Below are 22,426 nucleotides of genomic sequence, written 5' to 3'. Positions count from 1 at the left end.
TTGGTTGAATAAATGTATCAACTCTCATCAACTCAGTCTGCTGTGCACCAATACATTACAGTACAGTGGTTCTCAATGCTAGCATTTGTGCTCTGCCAAGTTTTTAACATGTTCAATTCATGACTTGCCCAGTTCAAATGTGTCATTTCGGGTGAGAAACTAGAAGGAAAATAGGAGTGCAACGAGGTAAGTTTATGATGCAAAATTTTATCTTTGTTTGTTTATTGACCATGACTGTTACTGCCTTGAAATGTTTGATTTTCTTGGTCTTTTCAGAAGTCAATTATTCATCTACTAAAGATACTATTAACAGGAGTATATAATAGTATACTCAGCATCAAAAGGTTTGTGCCTCCCAATTGTTACAAGGAATTTATGAGGAATGTCTTTGAAGCAGCCTCACTGTTCAGTAACAAATTATAAGAATAAAAATATAATTAAAGAGTACTGTCGTAATAGAAAAAATATAATTATTTTAATATTTTTTAAATGTAAAAAATAAGACAAAATAAGGGACTTGTCAAAGGTAATGGCTGTCAAGCCAAAAATTAAGAAGAAAAGGAGAAAGAATTAGCCACAGCCAGAAATACGTAGAATAAAGTTAGGCATGTTTTTTTTTTTTTTTTTGACTAATTCTTTCCGTCCCTTCATTAAAAGAGCCAATTGTGCGTTTAGATATAATGATTAAATGAAATGTAATCTTCCATTTGAGCCAATTTTGTCTAATGCTCCCCACTATAACTATAATAATCAACAATAAAATACTTTACTATTAGTTTTTTTCCATAATAAACGTGGGGTCTTCCAAGGCTGTGACCACAACATGCATAAATATAATACCTTATGGTGGTGGATTATAAACGTATCAATTAGATGCCCCAATGATCTAAAGGTACATTTTCTTCTTTTCTACCTTAATTTATCATTACACCTTTTGGTTTGTTTACAAGATTTATCAGTCAACAGGAGTGATGTTGGATGTTGCAATGATCTGATTAGAGATATTTATTTGTTTTGTATTAATAAAATAGTATGTTGTCAGATTGATTGTATTTGCTTCAGAAGTGAAGCTTTAATAAAATCTATGAAGAAAACCTAAGAACATGCAGATATGTTGACATTGATACAAATGCCAATGCAATTATGCTTGTTGGGAAGGGAATGAATCGTCAAGGTACATAATTATTCTTCTTGATGATTTATATTCCAGTTCATAATTACAAGTCCGATATTCATTTCATAATAGTTAGTCTTATATTTATTTATATATGTCTATATATACTTGTATCATTATTAACCATCCAACTGTTTAAATATGTTTGTGTTTGAGAACTTTTCCCTAGTGTGGTAGTGCCTTGCTCATTTTCTGTATGTCATTTGATTTGTTGTATTTTCTAGTGACAGCTTTTCATTGGCTAAAAAGTTATTGCTGAATATCTTGTCATGCTTTGTAATCATACATTGGGTTTTAAATGATTTATAGATTAATAGCTTTGACCATTAGCTTCCTTTTCCTTCTGTCCTCTTGAATACTTTATTAGTTTGCTGCAAATTTCCACTTTTAGATACATTTTCTTTTCTAAGGTACTAAACAAGTCCACTCTTAACTGATCTAGATTTTGGCATCTAAGGTCAAAAGATATTGCAACCGAAGCCAAAGAAGTTCTAACAGTGACAAGGAATCTGGATTTGAAAGTGAGAAAGCTGGAAAACCACTGAAATATGTGGCTGCATATGATATGATGGTATGTTTCTATGAAAACATGAGTTCATACTTCAACATATAAAAAAATTGTTATGTTTTCCCTACCTTAAAAAGCATGGTCATTTCATGTTGTATTTTGTATTGAACAGTAGGTATGAGTAGATTCTAGTATTACGTTTACTCTATTCTTGTACAATTATGGAATGTTACTTTTATCATTTGTTAAAATGCAAGGATAAATGGTAACTTGAAATACATACTTTTCAAGCTTGGCTCACCATATGAATGTTTTTAAAAATTCATCTCAATTTACTGTCTGGCAGAGCAGAAGGAAAGTGTTTGTTAGTGCTTTTTTTTTTTTCTTTCTTTTCACTTTTCTCTCCAAATTTTTCTTTCTTCGCTCTTTCCTCCTTACCAAACGCAGGCTTAAAGATGGTTCCTTTTTCTCACTGAACCACAAGAATGTCATCTATTTTCTTGCTTCATATCGGTACTATAAGCCCATATTTTTGCAGTAGAATTCTCAAGTAAATATTAATATTAGAGTTGATCAGCGTCTATTAATTAGCAAACTAGCCACAAAGTTAAACTTTTTCAAAAGAAAATCTTGTCTTAAAAACACGTAATGTTCCTTTATCTTTGAATGAAGCTAAGTGCTTTAAACAGATGTTGTTTCTTTATCTGTATAGTATTGTGCAAAATAGATACTAAACTGGCTATGTAACATGTTTATTTTTCATTATTCCAGTTCAAATATAATAGGTCTTTATTTTTCTCTAGCTGCTCCTGCTTATGTAATATATTTGGTTTATGGAGCATATAACTCTTATTTTTAGAGCTCATAAGATGAAGTAAATCTATATCTCTAGCCTTGCTTTGCTTTGCTTGGATGTTCAACTTTATATTATGAAACATTTGTGAAATTAAACTGCTCTAGGAATAGGATTTTATTCTTTTTGTCCTTGTATATTAGATTGGCATCTAAACAAACGAATCTGTCTTGGATGGACAAGAAGCAGAAGCTGTCAAGGAGTGTTGAACTGAAAAGAGTGTCTCAGTGACACAATTGAATGAAACAATTAGAAGATTAATCAAAATTGAAAATGAGATACTCAAGTAGTCAAGTGCATGCTTTGGTAAAAAAATCAAGCTCTGTATTGTCTACTCATCTTTTTCTACAAGAAGCAACAATGGGACGATTATGGCAGCCAAAAAAATCTCATGTTCTGATTCTGCCGTTTTTGAAGCCATTGCAGCTTCTTTTGCTATTGATGCCTTATGTTATAGCATCTTTGAAATATTTCATCTTGTATTATGAAAGCTTGCTCTGCCCTTGGCAAGGCCATAGCAACTTTTATTTCTTGGGCTAAGAATTATTTTCTTTTAAGACCCAGGATTATGCAAAAATCTGTTGTGCATTATAATGTTTGACAAATTCTAATTCGAGGTTGCAATTGTATTTCTGGAATCAAATTATTATGATATATAAATCATATTCAATTGTCGTCTATATTCCTTCCAGGCTTTATTAGTTTAAATGGTTCATACTGAAGTTGATCAAACAAGCCAGCAGTAATTGGAGATGAAAGAGAATCCCATATATGAGCAGATCAACCTCATAATAATCCAATATAAATAATTTTTCTCGTGATTGAATTTCAAAATATAATTTACAAACCAGAGAATAAAATAAATAAATAATTAAATAAAAAAGCTCATTAGTTTTCAGATGATGAAGAATGAAACTTACCTCTCTAAAGCCAATCACCAACAGTTCCGCTTTCACGACTCCACTGGCCGATGAAAACATCTGGAATGTGCATTACTTTTGAGTAGTTATCATGTTGACTTCCACGATATACAGTTGTTGTCAATTCTGCAGCCATATTTACCAAGTCAAGTTGTTGGAGGTTTCTTAGGCGTTCAATTCCTGATGGTATTTCCTTCAGTAATTTGCAATCCTTCAAAATCATAAGTTCGAGATGAGACAATGCTTTGTCTTCCACTGTCACCCTTCTTAAGTTGTCCAATCTTGAAATACGGAGATCTCTGAGTATTAAGAAAGTCCCAGCTTTAAAACATAGTGACTCCCCATCACAAGCTTCATGCAAATCGAGTGATACTAGATTGGGCAAATCTTGTAATGACTCTAGCGGATCTACCTGCAACCTACTACCACGCAGAACTAATTTAGACAAGTTGTAAGGTTTTGTAGTCCTTCTAGTGACTTCTCCACAGGACCTATTATATATAATCTCTAGAGCAATGGAAGAATGAGAAGGATTTAAATTGGAAACTAAGGGCTTCATCCTCTGTTCTTGAAACCAAAGTTCATGAACGAAGGAGCTTTAATTCACGAATTGAAGAGAATAGTGCACCTCCATGCTCAGCTCCAAGCTGTAGGATGCCTAACCTCGTCAGTTGTGTTAGCCTTCCTACGGATACCATAGGCTCAGTTTCACCCTGTTTTGCCTCAACATTACAGAGTTTTCTCAAGGAAGAAAGGGATTCCATTCCTTTTAAAGCCTTAAAGCCATGCAATGTCGGAAAACTTCTATAATCATAAACTATTACATGTCGCAAACACTGTAATCGTAAAATCTCACTAGGTAGCTCTCGCACAAGAGTCATTTTGAGGTCTAACGTTTCAAGATGTCGAAGATTCGCAATAGAGGGTGGAATTGAACTTACATCGGTATCTCTTAAACATAGGTATCGCAAATGGTATAGCTTTGTGATACTCTCTGGAAATGTAGTCGTAGGTGCACATCTACAATCCAACACCTTGACAAGTCTTGACCCTTGCTCAGAAAAAGAAGACATGAAATTATTCCTGACATCTTTTTCTTTGGTGAATAAGAGCAAAGAGCGCAGTTGAGATAGTTGATTGTCCCCAGATGCATCTATATTTGTTCCTTCATGCACAGATAGGCGTCGAACTCTTTCTGGAAGCCTTTTATTGCTCTCTTTATTAGTAATTGCTGCAAAGCCTTGATCTTTTGATTTTAGAAGCATAGTTTCCCTTAAAATATCGTGCACTCGACAACTTCTGATTCTTCTATCATTATATCTTTCATTCACTTGGACCAAGCTTCTGTTAAGAAGTTCGTTGAAACAACCATTTGCCACTTCTTCTAATGCTCTTCCTTCAATTTCTTCTATGAAACCTTCAGCAATTCACAATCGAATAAGAACATTGGGTTTAATTGAGTAATCCTCGGGGAATAAACTTAGATACATGAAGCAATGCTTCAAGTGGTAAGGCAAATCATTGAAACTAAGTGAAAGTATGGTTTGCATGCCTTTTAGTTTTGTATTGCCTTGTAATTCAGCCAGCAGAGAACGGTGAACAATCTCCCATTGATCTACCCTGTTGATGTCCTTTGTGGCCAACATGCTTCCTATTGCAACAATGGCAAAAGGCAATCCCTCACATCTTTTGAGGATGTCTCTTGAAATTTCCTCCAAATGAGTAGAACACGCATTACCTTGAAAGGCTTTTGCACGAAATAGAGTCCAAGAATCTTCAGAAGATAAAGGATTTAAGGTTAAGATCTGACCCCCAACATCTTTGGTAGAGGAAGAGGCCACATCTGCAATTCGAGTAGTGATCATTACTCGGCTACCATTGTTGTTGTTCCGAAATGCAACTTTCACTGCTTCCCATGCATCCACATCCCATATGTCATCCAATACAACCAAATATTTTTTGTCACTAAGAAAATCAACAATGGTTGTCTTTAGGAAGTGGGGGTCCGTGGACTTCTCAACTTCGTCAGGAAGTGGCAGCTTCATAGCTTTGAAAAATTGCTGGATAATTTGTCTCAGAACTTCATCTAGCTTGAACGATTGTGAAACAGTGACCCAAGCTTGGATTTGATGAAAATGATTCTCTACTCGTGAATCATTATAAACTGAACTCAACAGAGTGGTTTTGCCCAGCCCTCCCATTCCATGCACTGCAGCCACTTGTAGTTGAGAGGTGTCCTCCATAAGAAAACTCAAAAGACCTTGCTTCTTTGGTTCAATGCCCACTAGTTGAGCTTCTTCCAGCAACCGTGCGTCGCTTCTAATCTCAAAATAGTAGCAAGGTTTAGTTCCCGAACTCGACCCGATCTCCGTACTACTCAGATTGTAATCATATCTCTGGCGCCCCTCAGAAATATCAGTAACTCTGAGTTTGATAAGCTTCAATTGGGAGGCAATTCGACGGCGAGCTTTCAAGTTCTTGATTCCGCGAGCCATCTTAGACAAATAACCATAGAATCCATGTCGCTTGGTATGCTCAAATCTATACAAGAAATCATCGATGATGTCTTCTGCATCGTAAGCGACCTCTCTAACTTGCTTAACCCACACTTTGATTTCTTCATCTTGATCTTCCTTGGCATCAGCAGATCGCAAGAATGCTCTTATGCGATCCAACTCATTTTTCACGAAAACAACTTCATCTCGGACCCCGCTCAAGAGCTTGGCCTCATCTTCCAACAAGGACGAAAACTTCTGCAGTAGAAATCTCACCACACTCTCTGACATGACTAGTTTCGATCTATTAATCGGTTGTTTTGCTTTTTACTTTGGAACCTCAATCTCCTTGCCTGTTCTCTGATCTTTCTATAGGCATAAACAAACAAAGACTTTTGAGTCTACGAGAGACGACGTTGGTTCTTCTTGTTTTTTTCATTGTCTAGTGGTTTGTATGAGATAATATATATATATATATATAATAATGGTGTGTATTATTGTGTAAGTCAACTGTAAATTGCATGACCATTACCAACTCCATTTTATAAATAAAAAATATTCTCGTCCTAGTGGAGTTGGAGTATTATATTTGAAGATATAATTTATTTAACTAGAGAAAGATCTATATAGCTTTATTATAAATTAAGATCACTTTATTATAGACTTTATTATAGTGATGGTTGGTTGCTGATTCAATCATGTTAGAAAAGTTTCTTGATCTTACTCTTTGATTGAAAGTCACTTATATATATTGTAAGAGAAGGTAGTTAAGTTAGGTAATTCTGTTATGCCAAGCAAGGTTAACTTTGTTTAAGTAAAATATGACAAATTTTTTTTGAGATGAGACTCTTGTATCAATATATACTATGTATGCAACTCAAATATTTTACCTTACAAAAACCAAAGAAAGAATAAGCCCAACAGAAAAGAAAACAAGAAATCTAGTAGTTTTTTTTTTTCATCAATTAGAATGAAACAACAACAAGATTCATCAAAAGAGTCTATAAAACTCAAAGGGATATCAGAACTCAAAAGAGTTTACTTCATCAAAAGAGTCTATACTTAGTAGCACCAATTGTCCTATTAAATCTTTCTGACACTGGTTCCTGGGACTTGCATGCTCTTGCCACTTGGCTTAGACCATCTACGGTCTGAGCCAAAGCTTCTGTTTGGTTTGGAAGAAGAAACTAAGTAGCGAGAGAGAGACTCGTTTACAAAGTTGTTATAAAGCTCAGAGTTATATGTATAGAAAGAGAAGTTAGTTAAGTTGGGTGTTTCTAACGCTGATTCATGGGACCAAACACTGAAAATATTCCATGCATGGATTCTCTTCTTTCCATAATATGCAGTATGCACTTGCTTGCTGCCTAAGCAATCAGACAAAGCCAACATCTTGCCAATTGGGTCATGTCCTTTACATATAAGTTAAGCTATCATACAAAATAGAGCTTTTAGATTTCAGGGTTACAGAACTGTTGTATTATTTCAAAGGAGAGCAAGTTGATTATGGAGAACAAAACACAGCACGGTTTTTCTGATTTTGCTTTCTTACTATTTTTACTTTTACTTTGTCTCATTACTTTTTACTCTTACTTGAAATATTTACTTTGTTGGTAGAATAAATGTATCAACTTTCATCAACTCAGTCTGCTGTATTCACTTTATTCACCATGACTGTTACTGCCTTGATACACTATTATGTTGTATATGTTTGATTTTCTCGATCTTTTCAGAAGTCAATTATTCATCTACTAAAGATACAGGAGTATATAATTGTGTATCAACATGTTTGGAAATAATATGCTCTTCATACAAAGTACAAGTTAGTTTGGTTTTTCATACTTCATAGCATGGCAACTTATATATATAAAGCAATTAGACAAAGCAAACATCTTTCCATGCACAAGATGGCAGAAAAAATCTCTATGCTTTAGCTCAATTTAAAATGATTAAGCTCTATAATAAGCTACAGAAATTAGCTTCAGCTGGTGTTATTTGTTATGTGTTGCTTAAGTGAATGAGCTCTTGACTGTAATATATGCTACTGGTTCATGTAGTTTAATTTGCTTAAAAGTGCATAAATATTTTGCAGGGCTAGTGAATTTTAGAGAGCTTGAGGAAGAATTTGAGAAAAAATGAAAATCCTATTCACTTGAAACATCTTTGAACGACTTGAGGCAAAGTCCAAGACACGATGATAGCCAGCAATGAAAAAGCTGAAATAGAAGCCTTGAAGTAAACTGTGCATGGAAGGATTCTAAAGTTTTTGATATGACAGAACATTTTGATGGTGGCCCTTGTATCATTATATGTGCCACTCTGGCCACTAAGCAGCTTTTATATTTATAAGCCATATATGAACAATGCAGATAATCATCATCATCAAAGTATGGCACACCACCATGATAACTGCAGATGAGCTTTTCTTTGAAGGGAAACTTCTTTTTCAAAGACAGTGGAAACGATCTCAGAGACTTTCTTTCTTCATTTGTGTATATATATTTGTATACTTGATGGTCTGATATTATCACTCTTAGCAAGAAATGAGTTTTAAAAGTTGGTTGATTTCAAAGCCAGACTCTTAGTTTGGTGGGTAGTGATTCTAGTGAAATCAGTCTTTTCTTAGCATTAAAACTTGTACTTATATTGGCTTAATAGTTCAGTTTCAGAAGCTGTGGAAGACAATCTTCTGAAAACTGTACCAAATGCTGGCTGAAAAAGAGGACTCATCATATCCATGTGATAAGAGCATGAGACTTCCCACATGCATTTTCTTCAAGGATGCCAGGTACTATTTTCAATTAAGTTGATCTTTTTCTGTTCTCTAATGATGTATATATATATAAGTGCTTATGATAAAATCTCTGTTTGTATGAGCAGATTTGTGTTTAAATTAGATAAACTTGGTGTGGAAATAGCTTCAATTGCATTACCAGCTGCACTGGCTTTGACAGCTGATCCGATTGCTTCTTTAGTGGACACAGCATTCATAGGCCAAATCGGTTCATCCTTATACTCTTTTGTTATAAGATTTTCATGTTTCTGTAGCATTGTTAGATGAGTTCTATGCTTGTTGAGACAAATTATTGTTTCTTGGGTCCATACAGGTTCAGTGGGGCTTGCTGCTGTTGGAGTTTCTATTGCTTTGTTCAATCAAGTGTCGCGAATTGCGATATTCCCACTTGTCAGTGTCACAACCTCTTTTGTTGCTGAAGAAGACACCATTGGAAGAGTGAAACCTCAACCACAACCGCAACCACAGGAGGAGACTGAGAACCTTGAACAAGAACACTTGATAGCAGAAAATAGTATGCCCTTTCTTTAGGGCCATGTGCCTTGCATGCAATTCTTGACTATTTTGCATACTTGCTTACTTCTCTTGAAAATGTTTGATTTGCTACTTTTGTGTTTACCAAATCTAAGAAGACTTAGTCAAGATAAGTTAACAGTAATTAACCAAAATAAGAACATAAGCAATTTTACATGATTCGTGATGAACACCTACTCTATGGGACCAAGTCCAGATAAGAAAATTCATGGATTCTTCTCTACTTCACAAAGAAAAAGCAGCAAACAAATATAAAGAAATATGAAAATTCTATGTTGTGGCATGAGAATGTTATATGCTCTCAGAATCTAGAACAAATATTATTATTTTTGAACTCTGTTATTCTCTACTACTACTGGGACCTTTGTTATCTGAAAAAATAATTTTAGAAAATTCCATGCATGCTCTTGTACAGAAATGTATGGTGTTTTGGTCTTAGATATCGAGAGATGTTAACATCAAGCCACCTAAAGTCAGAATACATTTTAAGAGTAAACCATGACTAAGAATACTATAAGTTAAAGTTAAATCAGATGTGAACATTTGAATATGTAAAATATTTTCTATCACTATTCAAGTTGTAGCAAAGATAGTATGTCTTATGTATATCGATGTTATATTTTTTTTCAATATAAAAGTTTCAAAAGTCTGAATTATAGTTTGTTTGCTTTGGTGCTAAAGAAGCTTAATACTATAGGCTGAAATAGTTTGACTAATCATTGAAAGCTTTTTTTAATTATTTATTTTTGGTTGAATAAAGTAATTCTATCATGTAATATAGTTCATGTAATTTAAATTTGCTTAAAAGAGCATAGATATCAAAAAACAAAATCAAAAAGCACTTTACCAAAGTAATGAAAAATTTGTTTACTTAAATATGACAGAGCATTTTAATGGGGCTCTTGTATCAATATATATTATATATGCAACTCAAACCAGAATTGCATGTAATATTTAGTAAGGTCAAACTTTTTACCTTAACAAAAACCAAAGAAAGAAAAAACAGAACAGAAAATAAAACAAAACAAAAAACGCAGTAGTCTATATTGAATCAATTAGAATGAAACAACTAAAAAATCCATCTAGATAGTGTCAAGTAACTTTAAAAACTAAACCAAAGCATAAAACTCAAGGAATATCAGAACTCAAAATAGTTTATTACAACAAATGTCTACACATGACATTTGACATTACAGAATCTCAACTAAGCAGAATTATCTCCAGAAACTTCAGATACCAAAAGTGTCTTCCAATCACATTTTGAACACCATTCTGAACAGCTTTTATCAAAAATTTTAAGGCAAGTCTCAAGAAAGACAGATTCTGATATCTCAAAATCGACCCCAAACACAGAACTTCGCTCAACAACATGTCAAACTCTTAATCTATTTCTTTCTCATCATCAAAAGACCTGTGCCTCCCAATCATTATAAGCTCAATCAACAACTTGATTATGCCCCAACAGAGGTTGCTAGATGGCACACAAGCAATTAATGAGAAATACCTTGAAAGCTGCCTCACTATACTGTAACAAATTATGAGAATCAGACAATAAAAGTTAGATTTGGAACATAAGTAGAACTTTTGAAACTGAAACGATATTTTTGTTGGTAATATCTCCATTTACTTTTTTTTTTTTAAAAAAGAAGAATGAATTTATAATTGACACTAATATTATGAAAATTGATACTTCTTTAGTCTTAGAAAGAGGCACTAGTAGCCAACACAATGACACCACACGATGAACAGAAAATGATGAAAGAATATTCATACTAAGTTGAGAACAAGAGCTACAAAGGCTCAAAAGAACATGAATCCAATTAATCAAATAAAAAGATAACTAGTTTTGTCAAATAGAATGTCATCTTTGTTCTTAGCACAATAGAATTGGAAAGTCCTTGAAAAACAAGATAACAGCCAAAATATAATGAATCCAACCATGATATTATATCATATTTTGGTCTATGAAGAAATTCACCTTCCACTTTTTTCACATCAAACCTAACTTCTTCAAAAACATTTAGTAAGTACTCAACAATTATAGAGAGGTAAAAGTCCACTTCTCATTACGAACTCACATCTTCAATACCTATGTAAAATTAAAATGGTCTCAGTTATTTATTTTGATCAGCTCAATGTCTCTTTTAGCTTAGATTCAAGAATATCTATGTTATAGGAGGTGATATTAAATTTCAAAGGTTGAATATAAAAATCATAATAATCCAATATAAACAATTTTTCTCGTGATTGAATTTCAAAAATATAATTTACAAACCAAAGAATAAAATAAATAGATAAATAAATAAAAAAGCTCATTAGTTTTCAGAAGAAGAAGAATGAAACTTACATCTCTAAAGCCAATAACCATCACGTCCCGTTTCAATATTCCATTGGCTGATGAAAACATGTGGAATGTGCATTACTTTTGAGTAGTTAACATGTTGACTTCCACGATATATAGTTGTGGTCAATTCTGCGGCCATATTTACCAATTGAAGTAGTTGGAGGTTTCTTAGGCGTTCAATTCCTGATGGTATTTCCTTCAGTAATTTACAATCGTCCAAACTCATACGTTCGAGATGAGACAATGCTTTGTCTTCCACTGTCACCATTCTTAAGTTTTCCAATTTTGAAATATTGAGATCTCTGAGCATTAAGAAACTCCCAACTTTAAAACATAGTGACTCCCCATCACAAGCTTTATCCAACTCGAGTGATACTAGATTGGGCAAATCTTGTAATGACTCTAGCGGATCTACCTGCAACCTACTACCACTCAGAACTAATGTAGACAAGTTTCTAAGGTTTTGTAGTCCTTCTAGTGACTTCTCCACAGGACCTATTATATATAATCTCTAGAGCAATGGAAGAGATGAGAAGGATTTAAATTGGAAACTAAGGGCTTCATCCTCTGTTCTTGAATCCAAAGCTAATGAACGAAGGAGCTTTAATTCACGAATTGAAGAGAATAGTGCATCTCCATGCTCAGCTCCAAGCTTTAGGATGCCTAACCTCGTCAGTTGTGTTAGCCTTCCTAAGGATACCATAGGCTCATTTTCACCCTGTTTTGCCTCAACACACATGAGTTTTCTCAAGGAAGAAAGGGATTCCATTCCTTTTAAAGCCTTAAAGCCATGCCATGTCGGATAACTTCTATAATCATAAACTATTACATGTCGCAAACACTGTAATCGTAAAATCTCACTAGGGAGCTCTCGCACAAGAGTCCTTTTGAGGTCTAACGTTTCAAGATGTCGAAGATTCGCAATAGACGGTGGAATTGAACTTACAGCGGTATCTCTTAAACATAGGTATCGCAAGTGGTATAGCTTTGTGATACTCTCTGGAAATGTAGTCGCAGGTGCACGTGTACAATCCAACACCTTGACAAGTCTTGATCTCTGGTCAGAAAATGAAGACATGAATTTATTCCAGACATCTTTTTCTTCGGTGAATAAGAGCAAAGAGCGCAGTTGTTTGTCCCCCGATGCATCTATATTTGTTCCTTCATGCACAGATAGGCGTCGAACTCTTTCTGGAAGCCTTTTACTGCTCCCTTTATTAGTTATTGCTGCAAAGCCTTGATCTTTCGATTTTAGAAGCATAGTTTCCCTTACAATATCGTGCACTCGACAACTTTTAAATCTTCCATCATCATATCTATCATTTACTTGGGCCAAGCTTCTGTTAAGAAGCTCGTTGAAACAACCATTTGCCACTTCTTCTAATGTTCTTCCTTCAATTTCTTCTATGAAACCTTCAGCAATCCACAATCGAATCAGGACATTGCGTTTAATCGAGTAACCCTCAGGGAATAAAATTAGATACATGAAGCAATGCTTCAAGTGGTAAGGCAAATCATTGAAACTAAGTGAAAGTATGGCTTGCATGCCTTTCAGTTTTGTATTGTCTTGTAATTCAGCCCGCAGAGAACGGTGAACAATGTCCCATTCATCAACCCTGTTGATGTCCTTTGTGGCCAACATGCTTCCTATTGCAACAATGGCAAGAGGCAATCCCTCACATCTTTTCAGGATGTCTCTTGAAATTTCCTCTAAATGAGTAGGACACGCATTACCTTGAAAGGCTTTTGCACAAAATAGAGTCCAAGAATCTTCAGAAGATAAAGGATTTAAGGTTAAGATCTGACCCCCAACATCTTTGGTAGAGGAAGAGGCCACATCTGCAATTCGAGTAGTGATCATTACTCGGCTACCATTGTTGTTGTTCCGAAATGCAACTTTGACTGCTTCCCATGCATTCACATCCCATATGTCATCCAATACAACCAAATATTTTTTGTCCCTAAGAAAATCAACAATGGTTGTCTTTAAGAAGTGTGTGTCTGTGGACTTCTCGACTTCATCAGGAACAGGCAGATTGGTGGCCTTGAAAAATTGCTGGATAATTTGTCTCAGAACTTCATCTAGCTTGAACGATTGTGAAACAGTGACCCAAGCTTGGATTTGATGAAAATGATTCTTTACTAGTGAATCGTTATAAACTGAACTCACCAGAGTAGTTTTGCCCAGCCCTCCCATTCCGACCACTGCAGCCACTCGTAGTTGAGGGGTATCCTCCACAAGAAAACTCAAAAGACCTTCCTTGTCTGACTCAATGCCCACTAGTTGAGCTTCTTCCAGCAACCGTGCGTCGCTTCTAACCTCAGAATAGTAGCAAGGTTTAGTTCCCGAACTCGACCCGATCTCCGTACTACTCCGTTTGTAACCATATCTCTGGCGCCCCTCAGAAATATCAGTAACTCTGCGTTTGATACTCTGCAATTGGGAGGCAATTCGACGGCGAGCTTTCAAGTTCTTGATCCCGCGAGCCATCTTACACAAATAACCATAGAATCCATGTCGCTTGGTATGCTCAAATGTATACAAGAAATCATCGATGATGTCTTCTGCATCGTAAGCGACCTCTCTAACTTGCTTAACCCACACTTTGATTTCTTCATCGTGATCTTCCTTAGCATCAGCAGATCGCAAGAATGCTCTTATGCGATCCAACTCATTTTTCACGAAAACAACTTCATCTTGAACCCCGCTCAAGAGCTTGGCCTCATCTTCCAACAAGGACGAAAACTTCTCCAGTAGAAAACTCACCACACTCTCTGCCATGACTAGCTTCGATCTCCTTCGCCTGTTCTGTGATCTCACTCTATATTCTCTAGTAAGAAGGAAAGCAAGACTTGGAGTCGTTGTTGAAAGGTTCCCTACCAACACCACCGATATATCTCTTTCTATATTCTCTAGTGTCGGTCACTTTTTAAATATATTTATATAAATATATAGACTTGAGTGCCATGCACGTTAGAGAAATAGCGAACTACTACTTTTCTCCCTGAAGGGTCTCTCTATTATGAAGGGATCGCAGCCATTGGATTCAATTATTTATTTATTTATTTATTTATTTATTGAATCTAACGGATATGAAGTGGGTGTAAACATTGGATTCCTTTTTTCTTTTCTTTTTTTTTTTTTTTTATAAGATAAATCTTGGCAATCTATTATTATTATTATTACTTTTTGAATAATTGTTTATTTTATATTATTTTAATTATAAAGAAACTTTACCTTTTTTGCTTTATGAATATTGGTCGTCTAATGTGTTGTTATAGGAAGCTGAGTTAAAAGTGGAGGGGAGACACATCACGTGGAATTTTGATGAAATTGTGGTTTTATTATGAAAGTAAGTATAGGCCTTATTAAATATGTTTTTACATTGGAAATGAATGAGTAGATTTTAATTTATGTGAATGTTGAATAGCTGTGAGGTGCTATTAGTGCAAGAGCACTGAGTAGAAAAACAGAACAAAACAGAGGAAAAGAACTAAAGAAATCTCTTGATTAATCTGTGGGAATCTGTCTACAAAAAGGGGCTGCCTTCATCACCTCTCTCATCAGCCTTCATCAAGGTGATGACTCTGTAAGTTCCTACTTCACCAAACTCAAAGCTATATGGGATGAGATTACTAATTTACGTCCTAGACTTCCATGTACTTGTGCTGCTTCTGCTGATACTCTTGATTTTCTTAACCAAGAACACGTTCTTCAATTTCTCACTGGTTTGAATGAATCTTTTCATGCTGTAAGAGCCCAAATATTATTGATAGATCCTTTTCCCTCTCTTTCAAAAGTGTTTTCTATGATCATTCATGAAGAAAATCAAAGAAGACTTCGGCCATCTCACAACACCCATTCATTGCTGCTGTCCCTCCATCTGTTCCACCTTCTACCTCTCGCACCAAGAAAATGTGTCCCACCTGTTCTCATTGTCTCAAACCAGGGCACCTCAAGGAGAAATGTTTTTTCCTTCATGGATTTCCCCCGGATTATGGTGATAGACGTAAATCTGATTCTGTGAAGACTAATCAAGTTTTTGTCTCCACTTCTTCACCAAGTGCACCCATCCTTACACCATCTCAATTAGAACTCAGCCATCAACTTATTGCTCTGTTAAGTCAACAGCTGCATCATACCTCTTCCCCAAGTGATACTCTTCCTCAAGTATCCAATATCACTGGTAAAATTGTATCTTTTCCCTCATTTTTTTGGATAGTAGATAGTGGTGCCACACATCATGTTTGCCACTCTATCAAATTTTTTATCTCTTTTACCAATAACATTCTTGATAAATATGTTACTTTACCTAATGGCCATAAGATTTTTATACATAAATCTGGTACTGTTCGTGTAAACAAAGACATATTATTAATTGATGTTCTTTACATCCCTGAATTTCGGTTCAATCTTTTTTCTATATCTGCTTATCTTCACAACAGTCCTAACACTATTCTCTTTGATCATAATGACTGTTTTCTGCTGTACTTAATTCTAGTCATAATAATACTTTGAACACCACATGTAATAATTTGAACCAATGGCACTTTCGCCTTGGTCAGCCTTCTGTACAAGTTTCAAAAACTATCAATAAAAATTTACAATTTTCAGATGTTTCTTCAGATACTGTGTGTTCAATTTGTCATCTTGCTAAACAAAAAAGATTACCTTTCAATCCTCAAAATAATATGGCTGCCTCTCCTTTTGATTTAATTCACTTAGACATTTGGGGTGCATTCCATATCATGAGTTTAGAAGGGTACAAATATTTTTTGACTATTGTTGATGACCACACAAGATATACTTGGGTTTACATGCTTAAGACTAAATCTGAAGTTCAAACCATTATACCTCAATTTTTTAACCTTGTTGCCACTCAATTTTCGACTTCTATTAAAGGTCTTCGGACTGATAATGCAAAAGAGTTTAATCTTTCTACATTTTATGCATCTAAAGGCATTGTTCATTATCACTCATGTGTCAAAAGACCTCAACAAAACTCTGTTGTTGAAAGAAAACATCAACACATTTTAAATGTTGCACGTGCTCTTTTATTTCAATCTCAGTTATCTCTTACTTATTGGTCATATATTATCAATACAGCAATTTATCTTATCAATAGAACCCCTTCTATGCTTCTCAAAAAGAAAACATCATTTGAATTACTTCATAATAAACTTCCTTGTTATGATCATCTTCGTGTGTTTGGCTGCCTTGCCTTTGCATCTACTTTAGATAGTAAGCGACATAAATTTTCTCCAAGGTCCAAACCTTGCATCTTCATTGGTTACCCTCCCGGAATGAAAGCATATACTCTTCTTGACATAGAAAGCCATCACATTTTTCATTCTCGGATGTAATTTTTCATGAGCATATTTTTCCATTTAAAAATAATCTAACTCATCATAACATTGATTCTTTGTTCTCTCAATCCATGTTGCCCAATGCAGGTTGCCCAATGCAGGGACTAACTCTTCTTTACAGCCTATTTCTTCTCAATCTGAAGCTTCACATCAGCAACAAGATTCTCACATTTCATCACCTATTCCTCATTCGTCTACTTCTGGACGTGTTCTATCACGCCCAAAATATCTTGATGATTATGTTTGTAATCTAACTACCTCTACTGCGCATCCCTTACATGATTTTTTGTCTTATGATAGGCTTAATGAATCTTTTCGGGCTGCCATTCTTGCTGCCAATACTATTATGGAGCCCACTAGCTACAAACTTGCCTCTGTCATTCCTGAATGGCAGCAAGCGATGGCTGCTGAACTCAAGGCTTTAGAAGATAACAACACATGGACAATAGTTTCTCTTCCTCCTGGATATCATACCATCGGCAGCAAGTGGATATACAAAGTAAAATATCAAGCCAATGGCTCCATTGACAAGTATAAAGCTAGATTAGTGGCCAAAGGCTACACCCAAAAACAAGGTATTGATTACATTGACACATTTGCCCCTGTTGCAAAATTTAATACCCTCAAATTATTACTTGCTCTTTGATAAGTGAATTTTAGATTCACTTATTAGTGTCATTTTATATCTAATTTGTAGGTGTTTAGGGTGTTTTTGTTTGGTTTTATGCTTGTGTTTTGTTTGTGTAGGGTTCAAGGAAAAGTGGCGAGAAATTGGTACAAAACGGGAGTGAAACGAAGAAAAATGCAAAATTCGTGAATTAGGGCCGCAGCCCCATATTCAGGGGCTGCATCGCTATTTCTGGGCTGAATTAGGGCTGCAGCGCCATCCTTAAGGGCTGCAGCGCCTGACTGAAACAGAGGCTCGTTTTTGGCACAGTTGAAGCGCAGCAGCGCCTGTTTATGGGGCTGCAGCGCCGGGAGCCGTACGGAAATCGTAAATTGAGATTTTTGAAGGGCAAAAGAGGGCTTTTTGCAAGGGATATATAAGGAAAAGTTTAATTAGGGTCTAAGCACGGTTTTTGGAAGAGATTAGACAGAGATTAGAGGCTCGGAGAAGAAGAGGAGGCTAGACATCATCAAGATCATCACCATTACATCTAGTTTATTTCTTCTTCCTTTCATTCTAGTTTTTTAATTATGAACAAATACATTATTATTATGTTTATGTTTATAATGGAGAACTAAACTCTTTTTGTGCTAGAGTATTAGATGAATCTATTTTGATTATTGAATTGTGGTTTCTATTATTATTTCTATGAAATTCTTCTCGTTTGTTCATATCTTCTTGAGTTACTTTTATCATATTAATGTTTGGCCATCATTATTGTGAATTGAAATCTAGGGTTTATGCTTGAGAAAGATAAACATATATTGGACATAAGAAGATTTGACATAGAGTGATTGTGAGATTGAGAGATTCCTTGAACTCTATGAATTTGGTTTAGAATAGCTATTGCTTAATGACGTCTTGATTAATTAATAGCGAATAGAGATATCATATTGATTAATTGAGATTAATTGCATATATGCTTGAGAAAGATAAATGCATTATATTATAATTCTAGAAATTACAAATGAGGAGAATTGATTAGAATAATAAAGAAACTATGTTCATAATTGAATAATGAAATCATTACTCTAGTACATTTATCTTCTATTTAATCACTTTTCAAGAGCATAAGATTTGGTTATTTTATTATTTCATATTCTTTAGTTAATTGTTAATTTATTTATTGGCTTTTCTAATTAAAATTATAGACTTAACAGTAGTAGTAATTAGTGAATTTAATATTTAATCCCTGTGGGTTCGACATCTTTTAATTTAAAACTATATTGCAATACACCGTACGCTTGCGGTAGAAAAATTCTGTATCAAGTTTTTGGCGCTGTTGCCGGGGATTAAAATTAATTTTACTAATATTGAAACTTTAAGTCTTGATTTTAAATTAGATTTTTATTTATTTTGTTACTAACGTTATAGATTGTTCTTGTGTTCTCAGTATATGCGAAGGACTAGGAGTTCTACACCTGTTGAGCCTCTGAATCCTGAAATTGAGCACACACTCCGTCAGTTGAGAACTAAGAAAAGGACTGAAGAGCTTAATATGGACAACAACGGGGTGAACAACAACGGTGGCAATGGCAATAATAACAATCAACCAGCAGCTGCTGGGGCTCCTCTTAATCCAGCGCAGCGGGCAGTGCGTGATTTTTGCATGCCTATTGTGAATAAGAATCTCACTGGAATAGCAAATCCAGCCATTGCTGCCAACAACTTCGAACTGAAGCCTGCACTAATCAACATGGTGCAACAAAATCAGTTTGGGGGTCTAGCTACTGAAGACCCCAACATTCACTTGGCCATATTTCTGGAGGTATGTGCCACAGTGAAGATGAATGGCGTTACTGATGACGCCATCAGATTGCGTCTCTTCCCTTTCTCCTTGAGGGAAAGAGCCAGGAGTTGGTTGCAATCTTTGCAGCCTGGAACAATTACGACATGGGATGAGATGGCAAGAAAGTTTCTGATTAAGTTTTTCCCTCCTTCCAAGTCAGCCCAGTTACGCAACGATATTGGACAATTTCGACAGTTAGATCAAGAACCATTCTATGAGGCTTGGGAGAGGTTTAAGGAATTATTACGACGTTGCCCACAACATGGTTATCAAAATTGGATGCAAGTTCAGATTTTTTATCAAGGGTTGAACGCTCCAACACGAACAATAGTTGATGCTGCTGCAGGGGGTGCTCTATTAGCCAAGACTGCGGATGAAGCCTTCACTTTGATGGAGGAAATGGCCACCAACAGTTATCAGTGGCCTAATGAGAGGTCAGGACCAAGGAAAGTTGCTGGGTTGTATGAAGTTGATCAAATGACAGCCTTGAATGCCCAAATTGCTGCTCTACAAACCCAAATGGCTGCTCTATCAGCGCAAAATAATCCAACGGTTATGGAGAGTGTAGCAGCGGCTGCTGCAATGCAGGGGCAAGAAATGAGTCCAGAACAAGCCCAATTTATGGCAAACCGCTCCTTCCCCAATAATTACAGAAGCAACAACATGCCTAATTATTATCATCCAGGATTGCGAAACCATGAGAATTTCTCTTATGCCAATAATAAAAATGTGCTGCAACCACCTCCGGGATTCAATTCTCAACCGCAACAAGAGGAAAAGCAGTCGTTGGAAGACATTTTGGGCACTTTTATTTTGGAGTCTAACAAGAGGTTCGGAAAGAATGAAGCAAGACTCAACAATATAGAAACCCATATGACTAACATGGGTGCTTCAATGAAGAAAATTGAGACTCAAGTGGGGCAATTAGCTAATGCGGTGAATTCGAATCAGAAGGGAAGTTTTCCTAGTGACACTGTGGTAAATCCAAAGGAATCATGCCAAGCAGTTTCTTTGAGAAGTGGTAAGGTGCTTAAAGAGGGTGATGTTCAAGCTAGTTCAAAGAAGAAAGTTGAGCCAGTGGTACGAGAGGTAGACAAAGAAGAGCAAGCCAAGAAGCAGAGTGGAAGTGACCAGAATGACATGAAGAAAGATAGCCTTCCAGTGTATCAACCTCCCATTCCATACCCTCAACGATTTCAGAAGAAGAAATTAGATGAACAGTTTGCAAAGTTTCTAGAAATCTTCAAACGAATTCACATAAACATTCCCTTTGCAGATGCTCTTGAGCAAATGCCTAATTATGTGAAATTCATGAAAGAAGTTATGTCTAAGAAAAGAAGATTAGAAGACTTTGAAACTGTGAAGTTAACAGAAGAATGCAGCGCCATCCTACAGAAGAAGTTGCCTCAAAAGGTGAAAGATCCGGGTAGCTTTACTATACCATGCACTATTGGAGGGTCGTCCTTTGATAAGGCTTTGTGTGATCTTGGAGCGAGTATAAATCTGATGCCACTTTCAGTTTTCAAGAAATTGGGGGTAGGAGAGGTGAAGCCCACAACCATTACTCTTCAATTGGCAGATCGGTCACTTACTTATCCTAGGGGAGTGATTGAAGACGTGTTGGTTAAGGTGGACAAATTTATTTTTCCCGCTGATTTCGTGATTTTGGATATGGAGGAGGACCATGAAATCCCCATTATTCTTGGTCGCCCATTCTTAGCTACTGGAAGAGCTCTTATTGATGTACAAGGTGGTCATTTGACACTGAGGGTTAACAATGAAGAGGTTAAATTTAACATTTATCAAGCACTACAGCAGCATGACAACACGAGCACATGTCACCGTGTGGATTCTATTGAGGTAGTAGTAGAAGAGACGATGAGAAAAGAATTATGTGCTGATCCTTTACAACACTGCCTTAATTCTAGTATTACTCAGGCTGATTTGAAAAAGGTGAATGGTGAGCTTGTGGGTGACGAAGTGGCTGAATGTGTGATGGCTCTCAGTGCTATTCCTTGTGCTAGCAGTATTAAAGTGGAAGAAACTCTTTGTCAAGCCAAGGAAGGAGGAGTCGAGAGGGAAGTGGTGGAAAAGAAAGATTTGAAACAACTCCCAGAGCACTTGCGTTATGAGTATCTGGGGAGAATTTCACTTGCCCAGTGATCATTTCATCAAAACTCTCAGAATGTGAAACTGAAAAATTGCTAAGAGTTTTGAGGAGATATAAATCTGCCATAGGATGGGAAATTTCAGATCTGAAGGGAATAAGCCCAACTGTTTGTATGCACAAGATTCTTTTTGAAGAAAATTATAAGCCTTCGATTGAGCATCAAAGGCGATTGAACCCAGCCATGAAAGAAGTAGTAAGGGCAGAAGTACTGAAGCTATTGAATGCTGGGATCATTTATGCTATTTCGGATAGTAGTTGGGTTAGTCCTGTGCAAGTTGTACCAAAGAAAGGGGGAATGACAGTGATCAAGAATGAAGCCAATGAATTGATTCCGACAAGAACAGTGACGGGGTGGAGAGTTTGTATTGATTACCGGAAGTTGAACAAGGCGACTAGAAAGGATCATTTCCCACTTCCATTTATCGATCAGATGCTCGATCGTTTGGCTGGCTATACACATTACTGCTTCTTAGACGGCTATTCAGGCTATAATCAAATAGCAATCGCTCCTGAAGATCAGGAAAAGACAACTTTCACATGTCCTTATGGCACTTTTGCTTACAGGAGGATGCCTTTCGGACTTTGTAATGCACCTGCCATTTTTCAGCGGTGTATGATGGCCATCTTCTCAGATATGGTAGAAGAGATCATGGAGGTATTTATGGACAACTTTTCTATTTTTGGGTCGTCATTCGACCAGTGCTTGCACAACTTGGCATTGGTCCTTTGTAGATGTGAAGAGAAGAACCTTGTGCTAAATTGGGAGAAGTGTCACTTCATGGTTCAAGAGGGGATTGTCTTGGGGCATCGA

General features: G+C 36.0%; 4 protein-coding genes, 1 long non-coding RNA gene and 1 other non-coding gene across 9 annotated transcripts; 3 read left to right on the top strand and 3 right to left on the bottom strand.

Annotated features, from left to right (window-relative positions):
- Window positions 1-850: 850 nt before the first annotated feature.
- LOC133800905 (uncharacterized) lies at window positions 851-1,982 on the top strand. The gene is made up of 2 exons (XR_009876652.1): window positions 851-1,174; window positions 1,632-1,982. It is a non-coding gene; the product is annotated as an uncharacterized LOC133800905 (long non-coding RNA).
- A 2,054-nt stretch (window positions 1,983-4,036) lies between these two features.
- Window positions 4,037-6,241, bottom strand: LOC133799393 (disease resistance protein RPM1-like). Its single transcript, XM_062237413.1, has 2 exons — window positions 5,026-6,241; window positions 4,037-4,872 (listed from the first exon to the last, which is right to left on the bottom strand). The coding sequence occupies exons 1-2, from the start codon at window positions 6,239-6,241 to the stop codon at window positions 4,037-4,039; spliced, it is 2,052 nt and encodes a 683-aa protein (XP_062093397.1).
- A 2,199-nt stretch (window positions 6,242-8,440) lies between these two features.
- On the top strand, window positions 8,441-9,290 carry LOC133801395 (protein DETOXIFICATION 42-like). Its single transcript, XM_062239586.1, has 3 exons — window positions 8,441-8,738; window positions 8,831-8,952; window positions 9,058-9,290. The coding sequence occupies exons 1-3, from the start codon at window positions 8,656-8,658 to the stop codon at window positions 9,273-9,275; spliced, it is 423 nt and encodes a 140-aa protein (XP_062095570.1). The 5' UTR covers window positions 8,441-8,655; the 3' UTR covers window positions 9,276-9,290.
- An 879-nt stretch (window positions 9,291-10,169) lies between these two features.
- On the bottom strand, window positions 10,170-14,513 carry LOC133801059 (disease resistance protein RPM1-like). Of its 4 annotated transcripts, XM_062239187.1 has the most exons (3): window positions 11,626-14,513; window positions 11,257-11,367; window positions 10,170-10,803 (listed from the first exon to the last, which is right to left on the bottom strand). In XM_062239187.1, the coding sequence occupies exon 1, from the start codon at window positions 14,402-14,404 to the stop codon at window positions 12,134-12,136; it is 2,271 nt and encodes a 756-aa protein (XP_062095171.1). In that variant the 5' UTR covers window positions 14,405-14,513; the 3' UTR covers window positions 10,170-10,803; window positions 11,257-11,367; window positions 11,626-12,133. The 4 variants fall into 4 exon arrangements, with proteins under 4 accessions (XP_062095171.1, XP_062095170.1, XP_062095172.1 ...); XM_062239186.1 differs by having other exon boundaries at window positions 10,170-11,367; XM_062239188.1 differs by lacking the exon at window positions 11,257-11,367 and having other exon boundaries at window positions 10,172-10,798.
- A 4,539-nt stretch (window positions 14,514-19,052) lies between these two features.
- On the top strand, window positions 19,053-21,608 carry LOC133799392 (uncharacterized). Its single transcript, XM_062237412.1, has one exon. It carries the CDS (start codon window positions 19,053-19,055, stop codon window positions 21,606-21,608), a length of 2,556 nt encoding a protein of 851 aa, XP_062093396.1.
- On the bottom strand, window positions 19,611-19,714 carry LOC133803026 (small nucleolar RNA R71). Its single transcript, XR_009877759.1, has one exon. It is a non-coding gene; the product is annotated as a small nucleolar RNA R71 (small nucleolar RNA).
- Window positions 21,609-22,426: the final 818 nt, after the last annotated feature.

This window comes from Humulus lupulus, chromosome 9 (assembly GCF_963169125.1).
Source record: "Humulus lupulus chromosome 9, drHumLupu1.1, whole genome shotgun sequence".
NCBI lineage: Eukaryota > Viridiplantae > Streptophyta > Magnoliopsida > Rosales > Cannabaceae > Humulus > Humulus lupulus.
This window is presented reverse-complemented; position numbering and strand designations above follow the sequence as displayed.

Coding starts and splice junctions, on each gene's coding strand:
- LOC133799393 (XM_062237413.1), bottom strand. CDS start 6,241: ATGTCAGAGAGTGTGGTGAGATTTCTACTGCAGAAGTTTTCGTCCTTG. Junction 4,873..5,025: donor TCTGCTGGCTGAATTACAAG/GCAATACAAAAC, acceptor GAATTGCTGAAG/GTTTCATAGAAGAAATTGAA.
- LOC133801395 (XM_062239586.1), top strand. CDS start 8,656: ATGCTGGCTGAAAAAGAGGACTCATCATATCCATGTGATAAGAGCATG. Junction 8,739..8,830: donor ATTTTCTTCAAGGATGCCAG/GTACTATTTTCA, acceptor TTGTATGAGCAG/ATTTGTGTTTAAATTAGATA. Junction 8,953..9,057: donor AGCATTCATAGGCCAAATCG/GTTCATCCTTAT, acceptor GGGTCCATACAG/GTTCAGTGGGGCTTGCTGCT.
- LOC133801059 (XM_062239186.1), bottom strand. CDS start 14,404: ATGGCAGAGAGTGTGGTGAGTTTTCTACTGGAGAAGTTTTCGTCCTTG.
- LOC133799392 (XM_062237412.1), top strand. CDS start 19,053: ATGCGAAGGACTAGGAGTTCTACACCTGTTGAGCCTCTGAATCCTGAA.